The sequence below is a fragment of the Salvia miltiorrhiza genome, chromosome 5, assembly GCF_028751815.1.
Source record: "Salvia miltiorrhiza cultivar Shanhuang (shh) chromosome 5, IMPLAD_Smil_shh, whole genome shotgun sequence".
Classification (NCBI taxonomy): Eukaryota; Viridiplantae; Streptophyta; class Magnoliopsida; order Lamiales; family Lamiaceae; genus Salvia; species Salvia miltiorrhiza.
In genome coordinates, this window is record NC_080391.1 from 23444983 (window position 1) to 23457690 (window position 12708).

The 12708-nt window shown below is 36.4% G+C and overlaps 3 protein-coding genes across 3 annotated transcripts; 2 read left to right on the forward strand and 1 right to left on the reverse strand.

The window, feature by feature from the left end:
• Positions 1–907: 907 nt before the first annotated feature.
• LOC131025675 (uncharacterized) lies at positions 908–1747 on the reverse strand. The gene is made up of 2 exons (XM_057955471.1): positions 1594–1747; positions 908–1511 (listed from the first exon to the last, which is right to left on the reverse strand). The coding sequence occupies exons 1-2, from the start codon at positions 1617–1619 to the stop codon at positions 908–910; spliced, it is 630 nt and encodes a 209-aa protein (XP_057811454.1). The 5' UTR covers positions 1620–1747.
• Positions 1748–3875: 2128 nt separating this feature from the next.
• LOC130986769 (splicing factor Cactin) lies at positions 3876–9382 on the forward strand. The gene is made up of 12 exons (XM_057910286.1): positions 3876–4118; positions 4202–4299; positions 4663–4762; positions 5591–5662; positions 5787–5849; positions 5939–6079; positions 6251–6346; positions 6708–6992; positions 7076–7372; positions 7979–8146; positions 8251–8517; positions 8647–9382. The coding sequence occupies exons 1-12, from the start codon at positions 3981–3983 to the stop codon at positions 8764–8766; spliced, it is 1845 nt and encodes a 614-aa protein (XP_057766269.1). The 5' UTR covers positions 3876–3980; the 3' UTR covers positions 8767–9382.
• An 831-nt stretch (positions 9383–10213) lies between these two features.
• Positions 10214–12550, forward strand: LOC130986789 (cell division control protein 2 homolog C). The gene is made up of 5 exons (XM_057910322.1): positions 10214–10878; positions 10954–11047; positions 11136–11205; positions 11810–11948; positions 12205–12550. Exons 1-5 carry the CDS (start codon positions 10360–10362, stop codon positions 12295–12297), a joined length of 915 nt encoding a protein of 304 aa, XP_057766305.1. The 5' UTR covers positions 10214–10359; the 3' UTR covers positions 12298–12550.
• The last annotated feature ends 158 nt before the right edge of the window (positions 12551–12708 follow it).

The following is a 12708-nucleotide window of genomic DNA, read 5'->3' on the forward strand; positions in this document are numbered from 1 at the left end:
CCTGACCCTGAAATTAAAGATGGACATTGTGCAGTTCCAGCAGTTTGAGGGAGAAAAGCTGGCAGATACATGGGAGAGGTATCAAGAGAAGTTGAGAAAGTGTCCGAGCCACGGATTTGATGAAGGCACGCTCATTATCATGTTCTACAATGCTTGTGGAGAGCGTACAAGAATGCATTTGGACACAGCTTCAGGAGGTTCGCTGCTTCAGAAAGGCAGTTCAGAGGCTTGGAACATCATAGAGAATATGGCTGCTACGAGTTTTCAATGGCCATCCGAGAGAGTACAATTGAAAAAGGTGGCAGCTGCGTCCAGTTCTGATCCTATGGCAGCAATGGTTACTCAACAAGCAGCGATGGCTACACAACAGACAGCAATGGTTACTCAACAAGCAGCGATGGCTACACAATTGGCAGAGCTGACTACAAAACTTGGTGAGTTGAATGTTGGACGTCCTGAGCAAGCTGTGATAGATCCATCAGGCGTGGAAAACGTCAATTATATCAATGACAGAAATTATGGGAATTTTCAGCAAGGACAGCCAGGAGTATATAACAGAGGTCAGCAATATCAGCAACAGTTCCAGCCAGGAGGACGCCCGCATCCGAATCTTTCTTATGGCAACCCAAAGAATGTTGTGCAACCTCTACCAGGATTTTCTGTTTCTAGTGGGGGAGTCATCAATGAGCCAAAGAAAGATTCAATGGAGGACATGATGAAGCAGATGCTCATGAAGATGACTGGAATGGAGACAAATGTGGGAAATAAAATTTCTAACATAGAAAATAATTTCTCAGCCCCTGTCTTCATCCTCCACTCTACCCTCTTCAAGCCCCTGTCTCTCCTCTTCTGCCCTATGTCTCTCATTTTCTACCCTCTGCCTACCCTCTTCTGCCCTCATTCTCTCCTATTTTTCCACTCCCTCCTTCTCAATATACTCTTGTTCAACAGAATCCAATATGTCATCTAAGTTATCAACATCACTAACCATCCCTTCATCTTCATTGTGGACTGGATTTTCTAATTGTATTAATTCCCCATCCCCAACCTGGGTTAGCTCAATTTCAGGCTCTATCATCACTGACTGTATTAAACTACCCTCAACAAAGTCATTGTTTACTTGCTCATTTCTTTCTCTTGGATCAGTAAACACTGCATTGTGTGTTACATCAATGTTCCCTATATTATTTTGCAATCTACTAGAGCCACTATCAATGCCCCCTTCCACATACACACTAACCACAGATATCCCCTCATTCAAAAGATTCAACATTTGCTTAACTTCACTATCCCCTACAATCTTAACAAAAGTATTTGTTCTAGGATACCTAAAAAACAGGTTAGTCCATGACCCATATCCTACATACTTTACAGCACGACAAAGTTTGGCATAATCAAAGGTACTAGGTACCAAGTCGAAAAGCCCCAAGTAAAAACCCTTAGCATAAACCGGAAACCCCCCATAATCCTCAAAGTGACCTCCATGATGTATAAATAATGCAAATGTATCACTGCAAATAAAATAGACATGCGAATTTCATGAACACTTGTTCCAGTTCAACTACAAAGAAAGCGCAAACAAAATAGACTTACGGGTTCACTACTTCATCGTCAGCCATGCTTGAAGCTATCGCCGACCGAAGCTATGGAGAAATCAACAGCTCGCGCGCGTCTGATGGTGTTCTTCGAAGAACCCTAGACGGGAATATTGAGAAGAGATTTGGGGAAATTCGAATAATCAGGGCTTAATTCGAAATCTGAGTGTTAATGGATGGCGAAACGATGTCGTTTCTTTTTTTCATTTCGGCTTCCAACTGTGCAAAATCCGGCGCCACGCTGTCATTTCCCGGTGACACGTCATTTTAAATTTGGGGAAAATCGACGACGGGTGCTAAATCAGACAAAAAAAAGGTTACGTAATTAGACGCAAGACCTTCAAAAATGGGAGCAAAAACCAATTTCGAGTAAACGTTAGGAATTTACAGGCAATTACCCCTTTTTTCTATATATCCTATGTTAAATTAACATATACTCCAATATAAACGTTAGGAATTTACAGGCAATTTACAGGTAATTTTTATTACTTTTTCAAAATCTTTAATCTTACACCAACTTTTTATGAAAATTTATCAAATAAAAATTTACATAAAAGGCAATCTATTGTAGCTCTCAATAAAAAATTAATATATAATTAATGAAAATTATTGAGATTATTATAATTTTAACTGAATCATTAATTAATTTTGATCTAATAAAATTAATTAAAAAATTACTTGTATAAATATAATTTTATATGCTCTGAATATAAACAAATATACAATGATATTTGTAATGTAAAGTGATTTTCCTTCGTATTTCGAGGGGTTACACACTAGTAACACTAATAATATGTACACTTTAATATAATCGCAGTAAACCGTATTTTCCTTCGTATTTCGAGGGGTTACACACTAGTAACTGACTCCGGAAGATGACCATTCGACGGATGGTATAATGTTGATTTATGTTTAGAATTATTTGTATTATTACGGAAGCATGTTGGGCCTTTATTTGGTTTTATCGTTGTTTTATAATTTTAGAAAACTCATATGGATTATTTAGTCTAAAGAAAAGTCATTTGGGGGAATTTGTGTATTTGTGATCAATGCAGGGATAGAATTTTAATTATTAAGAATTGGCATGTTAAAATTGGAAGGATTCTGAAAGTTCATGTATTTTGGTAACAAATTGAAAGTTTATGTTTAAATTCAAAATTGAATGAAAGTTGGTGTATTTTAACAACATTAACCCTATAATATAAAAAGACATTCAACATTAAAAAGTATAGATTACTTATAATTTTAAATAATTTAGTTAAATAACTATTACCGTGTACGAGAGCAACACTAGTATTTATATGGGAGGCAGCGCGAGGGGTTACACGTTAGTAACACTTTATGTACACTTTAGGGCATGGCTGGTATGCAGGAATGGAATGAGAATGGAATGGTGATTCCTGCGATGGAATGCCTATTCCCATGCATATGAGATTAGTCATTCCTCCCCTCTCCTCCCCCATGGTATTGTGTATTTCCACGGATATGATATTACTAAAAAATAAAAATTTATTTATTTTTAATTAAATAATAATAATAAATAATAATAAAAAAATTAATTTTATTAATATATTAAATAATATAATAAATATAATAAAAATAATAATAAAGTAGTAAAATAATTAATAACATAATATAATAAAATATAAATAATCATAATAATAGTAATAATATAATAATAAAATGTAAAAAATAATAAATAATAATAATTGTAAAAAATAATACATATAAGTATTGTTTATTTATTATATTATTGTTATTATTATTATTATTATGTTATTTTTAGATTATGCAATAATAAATAATAATATAATTTTTAATAATAATATATATAATAAAATAAATAAATAATAAATAATAATAATTTAAAACTCTCTAACAAATAATAATTATAAAAATAATGTAAATAATAATAAATAGATATAAGAAGAATAAGTATAGTAATATTAATTCATATTTGTTATTGTTAATTTTATTATTATTTATCAGTATGTTTAATAATATTAATTTAGTATTTCATATTTTATTATTATTATTATTATAATTATTATTATTATTATGTTAATTTTATTTCATTCCGATCCATTCATTCGATCCATTCATTCCTTATAAATACCAACCATGAGAATCCTAGATTTCATTCCATTCCATTCAATTCCCATTATCATTCCATTCCAAAATCCATTCACTCGTACCAACCATCTCCTAATCAGTAAACCCTATTCTCTCGATTAGGAGTTCCTGCATACCAACCATCTCCTAATCAGTAAACCCTAATCAGTAAACCCTATTCTCTCGATTAGTAAACCCTATTCTCTCGATTAGGAGTTCCTGCATACCAACCATCTCCTAATCAGTAAACCCTATTCTCTCGACTAGGAGGAGATGCCTCGGCGATCACCTTCCGATTCTGACCGAAAGCATAAGCGGCGACGCCGCCACTCTGATTCGGAGGAGCCATCTAGGCGGAAGATTACCGAGGATGAGATTACTGAGTATCTCGCTAAGAAGGCTCAGAAGAAGGTGCATTATTTTTGTTTTCCTGATTTTCTTTTTTGCAATTATTGTATGTAAGGTTATTGTCTTCTGATCTCTTGGTAGTGCAGGCTATGAAAGTTGCGAAGAAATTGAAGTTGCAGAGCAAAGACGTATCCGGTTATTCCAACGATTCGAATCCCTTTGGTGATTCTAATTTGAATGAAAAGTGAGTCCCGATTTCTTTGCTTTATTATTAATTTCATAGTTTCAGTTGCTTCTGAAGTTTCTTCCATTGCTGGATTGGACGCCTTTTTTGGAGTTAAGTCTGCATAGGGATAGTTTGGACGCTTAAGTGTAGAAGTAATCGGAATGTAACTCACCCTCGTAACATCAATTATTGTACTGCTGATGTATGCCATTACTTCACTCGTCCATAATATGGGTTTGATTTTATCTTGCCATATAGCGTAGTACCTTGTATAACTTAAAAAGGCTGAAATTGTATTTGATTTGGCGTAGTAGTGAAAGGTGCAATTTAGATGGCTTCACAGTTTCCCAGATTTTATATTTAAATTGTTTTGAATTTCAGATTTGTGTGGAGAAAGAAGATTGAGAAGGATGTGTCCCAGGGTGTGCCACTTGACGAGTTCTCTCTAAAAGCAGAAAAGAAGAGGCAGAGGGAAAGAAAGGTAGGATTTTCACTTCTATCATGTACTTTTTTATTTTTGGAGTCTTGATGTAGTAAAATACATTCTAAAATGACAGGTTCTTTTAGGCATTTATATTATGAACATGGATACCCTTGCTGTGAGGGTCCTTCTCTTGAAGTTGAATAAGTTTATGTCTATGTTTGCTTAGGTATTGTTGGTGGGTTAATACTGTATATGGTGGAAACAACTTAAAGAAGAGTAGAAAATAATGTAATCATTTTATCTAAAGAATAATAGTTTGATAATGTAGCTATCATCAAATCATTTGTAGGATGGCATAACTATACTTTGAAATGATGTACTAATATTTTGTGTCGGGCATGATGCCAACGAGAAGCCATAGAATCATTTGTGTAAATTGTAATACATCTGTTTTGAATTTTACCATGCTTTTTCTATTTGAACTTATGACATGTTTAATTACACGTTTAAACCAGAAGTTAAAGAGTTTTCATATTTGTATGCATTTGGTGCCCCCGTGTTCCTTTGTCCTTGACGTTGAAGCCTCCTATGATGTGTTTTGGGAAATCCTGATCCGAGTCCTGTTTACTTCTGTTTGTTTTCATTCTTTGGCTGACAATTTGATGCTGTAATATAATAGGATTACAGAGTTTTCATATGTTTTGAAATGCTCAACTATAATCAGATGAATTGGCAACTAGTTGTATGCCTCCCACAATTCCTTCCTCTTGCAGTCTTAGTACTCTCTTATTTTGATACTATTTTACACCCTTGATAGTGTTGCATTTTAATCCATGCATTGCTATCGAGGTAGACAGTATTTACCTGTGTTCTCTTCTTCTGTAGGCTGAGATTGAAAAAGTTAAAAAGAGAAGAGAAGAAAGGGCCATTGAGAAAGCACAACGCGAGGAAGAGATGGTGAGATACTGGTCTTTACTTATACATGTGCTGTTAATGTTATTTGACATACTGGACTTAGTTGACTGGCTCATCTATATATTTTTTTCACCAATATTACTTTCGGTTTCTTTCCTATTTATAGGCTTTACTGGCTAGGGAGCGTGCGCGAGCTGAGTTCCAGGATTGGGAGAAGAAAGAAGAAGAGGTAAATCATTAAATTCTATTCCAGTGCACTTTTCTGGTTCTTTTTCAAAATTTAACTAAATTTTGATTTGTAATCTCTTTTATTTGCAGTTTCATTTTGATCAAAGCAAAATCAGATCAGAGATTCGATTACGTGAAGGTCGTATGAAGCCGATTGACATTCTCACTAAACATTTAGATCCTTCTGATGACTTTGAGATAGATATAAATGAACCATACATGGTCTTCAAGGTAAACAATTATAATATTCTCAAGTTTCTGTTCTTTGTCGCTATTTTTTCTCCTGATGTTCAATAAACTTCCTGCAAATTCTTGTACACTTTTAAAGGGAAAATCGTTTTTCTTGGACTTTCTCTTGGCAGTTATGATGTTTTGACAGAGACATTTTGTTTATTTGTTAAGGGTTTGACTGTTAAAGAAATGGAAGAGCTTCATAATGACATAAAGATGCACCTTGATTTAGACAGAGCAACTCCTACACATATAGGATATTGGGAGGTACTATAACTTTCTTTCTCTATATTCATAAATAGACTCTTTCGCTTACTTGTATGTTAGTTTAGTGTGTGATTTACTTCTTATAATCATGTGCCATCTCATTTTAGCATGTGAATATTAGGGCTATGCAACCCGATTTTTTCTCTTGTGCCCACATTTTCCTAGTTGAATCTGCTCTACTATTTGTTGAACATTAATTTTGTTCCCAGTTAACAATTATTGGCACTCTTAGCTACCCAATAACAAATTATGAGGGTTGACCTTAGTTCATGCGAAACTTAGGGGGGTTTCTATTTATTTTTTCCTCTCAAATATTATAACGTGAAGAGATTTTTTACATCCTCATGTAAATGGATAACAGGCACTTTTGGTGGTTTCTGAGTGGGAACTAGCTGAAGCCAGGAAAAAGGATGCATTAGATCGTGCAAGAGTGCGAGGAGAGCAATTACCTCCAGAGATGATAGGTGAAGAACGAGGTTTGCACATGAGCATTGAAGCTGATGTTAAAAGCCTGTTACAAGGCAAAACCTATAGTGAACTAGAAGCCCTGCAATCTCAGATTGAATCGCAAATGCGATCTGGGACTGCGAAAGTGGTTGAATACTGGGAAGCTATTCTTAAACGACTCCATATTTACAAAGCAAAGGTGATCTTTTAATCCTAGGCTTCTGGTATTTGGGAAATCAAGTGAAATCTCAGTTAGCCTTGACATCTTACTGTGAATGGCAGGCTTGTTTGAAGGAAATCCATACCAACATGCTGCGCAGGCATTTGGAACGCCTAGAGACCCCATCTGAGGGTGAAAATATTAAGACAGAACCGGCTCAAGAACTTGACGAGCCGGAGTCTGATCATGAAATGGAGGTTATGGAGTATGCAGGTGCTAGGGCCTCTCCAACACCTGTAATGGAAGTGGAGGCCCCAGATGAAGAAGAACCAGCCGGATCATATTCACCACAACTATTGCATGGTGATGAAGATGAAGAAGAAGATGCAATTGACCCTGAAGAGGACAAGGCTATTTTGGTAAGTCGGCTCTATTTTATTTGTATATTTTATGCTTGGATGAGTTATAAAGATGTGTGGAAACCCCTTAATGCTTGGATCCATTCAGAACATCAAGCCCCTAATCATGTGTGCTCATCACGCTTCCTTATTATTATCAGAAAAAATATAAAGTAGACTTATCAACAATGTTTGTAGTGCTTCTGTTAAGTTATCACCTAAGATTTTTATCAAATGCTTATAGATTGATTGAAATTGGCACCACATGTTATATTTCTGGGAGATAGTTTAGAATCTGTTTCTCATCAGTAATCACCCCGAACCCTATGCAGTTGTGACCAGATATTAGCAGGATTGTGTCTTATTTGTAACTTCAGAGTTTGTTGCTGAGAGTTTGGTAGGTTCTTTGAGATTGGATTCTAAAGCTCAATCGTCATTCAGAGTTCTTTTAATTCTTATTTTAAATTTCTCTGACTTATTTTTGTAGCTGAACTTCCTTGTGAGTTTCACTGGGTCTTTTTTTGTTGGGATTTCTGATCATATCTGAGTCCAATAATTAGATATACATTCTCGGGCTACCTGGCTGTACTTGACATATAAGCTGAACATGTTTGCATTTGTGTGCAGGAGAGGAAGCGTATTGCTGTAAAAGAAGACCGCCGCATCCAAGAAATCTCTTCAAGACAGAATCCGCCAGAGGATAACTTTGAGAGAAGTGCCATGAAAACCATGGGAGCAATGGAAGAAGGTGATGTTGTATTTGGCTCTAGTGATGAAATCAACCTCGATTCTCAGGTACGCTTACAGTTAACTGAACTTTTATTTCTTTGAGCCATCTTGATATTTCAGGAATTTCTTTGATCTCTGACATGATTTTACACTGATAACTGTGATTACAGGTGTACTGGTGGCATGATAAGTACCGCCCTAGAAAGCCAAAGTACTTTAACCGTGTGCATACGGGTTATGAGTGGAACAAATACAACCAGACACACTATGACCATGACAATCCTCCCCCAAAAATAGTGCAAGGATACAAATTCAACATCTTCTACCCGGACCTGGTTGACAAACAGAAGGCGCCGATCTACACCATTGAGAGGGATGGAGATAGTGCCGAGACCTGCATCATCAGGTTTCATGCAGGGCCGCCTTATGAAGACATTGTAAGTTACCTGCAGTCTCTTCTTTTTAATTTTTTATATGCAAATTTTGTTTTCCATCAACGACCAATCTAAAAATAAAAGTAGAAACTTCCTGCAAAATCCACTTACCCTTGTTTGTGATGTGTGCAGGCATTTCGAATTGTGAATAAGGAATGGGAGTATTCGCACAAGAAAGGATTCAAATGCACGTTCGAACGAGGAATTTTGCATGTCTACTTCAACTTCAAAAGATACCGCTATCGTCGTTGATCTTCACAAAACGAGGGTTGCTGTTATTTGGAAGGTCTTTAGTCTGCAAAAAGCGTTAGTGGAAGCTGGCATCTGTGAAATTTTATGTTTCTTTGTGACAAAATCTTTGTAAGTGGCCGTTGATCTATCAAGAAATTTTGAAGTTGTAGGTATTCTAAATGTCCCCCCTAAGTATATCTAATCTCCACTTCCACCTCAACCGCACCCTAAAACACCATCAACATGTCACAGAACCCCACCCCAAAACATGATTTCACAAGTCCTCCTTCATTTGTTGGGACGCCACACCAGATCTGAAACAACTTGAATCCTCTCACTGAACTTCACCCCATCGCCATGGCGGATGAGGCAACATTTAGTCTAAGATTTCAGAGTAGAGACTTGAGAGAGACAACATGAAAATGTGAGACTTTGTTGGGACGATCAAAAAAGGAATATGACTCAACTTCGTTGGAGTAATCATGTGGTTGTACTAGACTTTTCCCTTGTGAATTGTATACATGTAGTTGTACATCTTATATTTATATGCTTCAAAGTTCTGCAAACATCAACCCAGACTTCTTTTTGTCATCGATTATGTTTGTTGCGAGTAAATTTGACCTAAGATAGACTATAATTTTTGGGTCGTAGTGTTACAACTGGAAAACTCTGTTCATATTTTATATTAGATGCTTTTTCTTTTTGAAGATAGAAGGGGTTCATATTCCTTTTGGGTTAATTTTTAGATGCATAAATTATAAAAGAGCAAATATTTCCTTATTCGTTAAAGGAAATAATTGTATGTAAATACATATATTTTCGATTGGTTTAATTTTTTTTTTTCAGTAAATACAACAAGGATGCATAATAACATGTCAAACTATGAGTGCCACAAAAATCATTTTTTTTAAAAATCAATTCCTGAATAATCTTCTTTATCTTGAAATACACGCACATAACATAATTGCAACAGAGAAAGAAAGAAAGAAGGATTTGAAAAGTGATGTTGTTACACTCGGGTTAGGATCCTCTAGTGTGCTGTGCACAAAAATAAGGTGAGTTGGTATTTTTTATATATATATTTTTTTTTCAAAATTTTATTTAATTTTCTTCCTATTTGAATGCACATCACCCTGCTGTGCACAAGAGGGGATCTTTTTCCTGTTACACACATAGAGAGAGAAGGGGTAGGTTTCCTAGGTGTTATTTCATTCCATTTTTTACTTTTAAATTCTTTTATACAATTAAAAATGATCGTTTTGATTGCAATGTAATTATAATTTTGCCAATTCAGAATTGAATTGGGAGAAATTCTAATTCATGAAAAAATTCAGACAAATTGAGTGTTGGTATATTTAAGTTAATAAAAAAAGTCATCTGTAGTTAGAAAACACCCAAAATTTATATATTTACAATAATTAATTTATGTATGGAATTAGCTTTGGGAAATAGAATTTGATAGCCGGCCCAACATAGAGTAGTTTATTGATTATTGAAGTATTCGTTAGGAATAGGCGGGCGGGCTCCCAACAATTCAAAATTCAAAGCAACCATTTAAAACAGCACATTTTCAGAGTCTAGTGAGAGAGAGAGAGAGAGAAATACCTTCCATCAATGGACAAGTACGAGAAGCTCGAGAAGGTCGGTGAGGGAACCTACGGCAAAGTCTACAAAGCCAAGGAGATATCCACCGGCCAGGTGGTGGCGCTCAAGAAAACCCGCCTCGAGATGGACGAGGAGGGCGTGCCCCCCACGGCGCTGCGCGAGGTCTCCCTCCTCCAGATGCTCTCTCAGTCGCTCTACGTCGTTCGCCTTCTCCGCGTCGAGCACGTCGACAACAAGAACGGCAAGCCACTCCTCTACCTCGTCTTCGAGTATCTCGACACCGATCTCAAGAAATACATCGATTCCCACCGCAAGGGCCCCAACCCTAGGCCCCTGCCCCAGCAGCTCATCCAGAGCTTCCTCTACCAGCTCTGCAAGGGGGTCGCGCACTGCCACAGCCACGGCGTTCTCCACCGCGATCTCAAGCCTCAGAATCTGTTGCTCGATAAGGAGAAGGGGATACTTAAGATCGCTGATCTCGGCCTCGGGAGGGCCTTTACCGTCCCTCTCAAGAGCTACACGCACGAGGTATTCTCGTCAATTTACTCTAATTTTACATTTGGCGTTGAAGATGAAGCGGTGTGATTTTCTGGAAATGTGCAGATCGTCACTCTCTGGTACAGAGCTCCTGAGGTTCTTCTCGGATCGACTCATTACTCGACCGCAGTTGATATGTGGTCTGTGGGCTGTATTTTTGGTGAGAAATTATTCGCTCTGCCGATTTATGGGGCAAATTGTTATTGATTGGGGAAAGAATTGAAATTGATTTTTGTGTTTTTGTGCAGCGGAAATGGTGAGAAGGCAAGCCTTGTTTCCTGGAGATTCTGAGTTTCAGCAGCTTCTCCACATTTTTAGGTACATTCTGCCCTTTTTTTATGTTGTTTTTGTTATGATTTATTTCTTCATTTCTATGTTGCTGTTTCATGCTGCGGTGTTTCTTACTCTTACCAATTAACTGTATCTTGTTTGTTGCAACCAAGATTAGTTTTCATCAAGATAGAAGCAAAAACACATTTTTCAATAACATCTAAATTTGGGAAATAAGAGAAGATTGATGTATCTGACCTGAGATTTTGAACGATTGAATTGATTTACTGCTTCTTTTATGTATGCTTGTAACAGGGCTGGTTATTATTATAAAATGCTTATTTCCTATCGATCAAGTTCTTTGCTCGACATTTCACTTTTTGAGTTAGCCTTCTTGTAGAAGTTCCTTAATCCAATTAAGATCTCTGCTGTATACAAGCAAAATTGTAGTATCACAAAAGAAACATGCTTTTGAAAAAAATCAAAAGTCTGTTTTGTTGTTGGGAAATGGCAACCTTTTCAATTGATATCCATATAAGATATTTTTCTGAGGAAGTTAAGTTGGTATTGACTAACACTTGTGATCACTGATTTCGGCCATCAGATATTCAAGTGTTCCAAGCAATTCACTTCAACTGTTTGATGATTGCAGGTTGCTGGGAACGCCTACTGAGAAGGAGTGGCCGGGGGTTAGTTCTCTGCGAGATTGGCATGTGTATCCCCAGTGGGAACCTCAAAACTTTGCGCGTGCTGTTCCATCTCTGGGACCTGATGGTGTTGACCTTCTATCGGTGAGGATTCCTTTGCCTCACATTCTCTGTTTGTTTAAATTTCTTGTCACCTTATTACTTGCCTGATGTAAAATCTACCTACATGTTATTTTATCCGCTTGAAAGTCTGATAAAGATGATGACAGCCTATGCATCACTTGTTCAAACACTATTACTGTTGACTGCTGACAATGTGGAGATGAATGATTAGAGCCCTTGTAATGTAGTCCCTTTCTTGATGGAATATTTGTTTATAGAACCCTTTTGGTTTATGCAGAAGATGCTTAAATATGATCCAGCTGATAGAATTTCAGCAAAAGCTGCTATGGATCATCCCTACTTTGACAGTTTGGATAAATGTCAGTTCTAAAACTTACTTATCGTGCTGAAAATGGACGCTACTCAACCCGATTTCTAAGGAAGAGCTGAGGTATTGTTGGGAGGATATATCATCATCTTGGTGGTGTGAGCAACTTTGTTGTGTAGCATTCATTCATTATCAACTTCTTCTACATAATGTATCATATCATATCAAGCATGTTCTACCTGAACATGCCACTCTGTTTACTATTTGTGTTGGCACATTATAGATGAAGTAATGTAAGTGTGTTTTGTTTGTTGAAGATCTATATTTACATGGTCTAGTTTACATCACCTAACTCAATACCCCTGTTGCATTACCACAACCCTAAAAGATTTGGACGAATAATGCTATGCTTATAAGAAGTTTGATTCCTTTTCTTTTGCTATACTTTAAATTTCCATGTTTGAAGTTATTTTA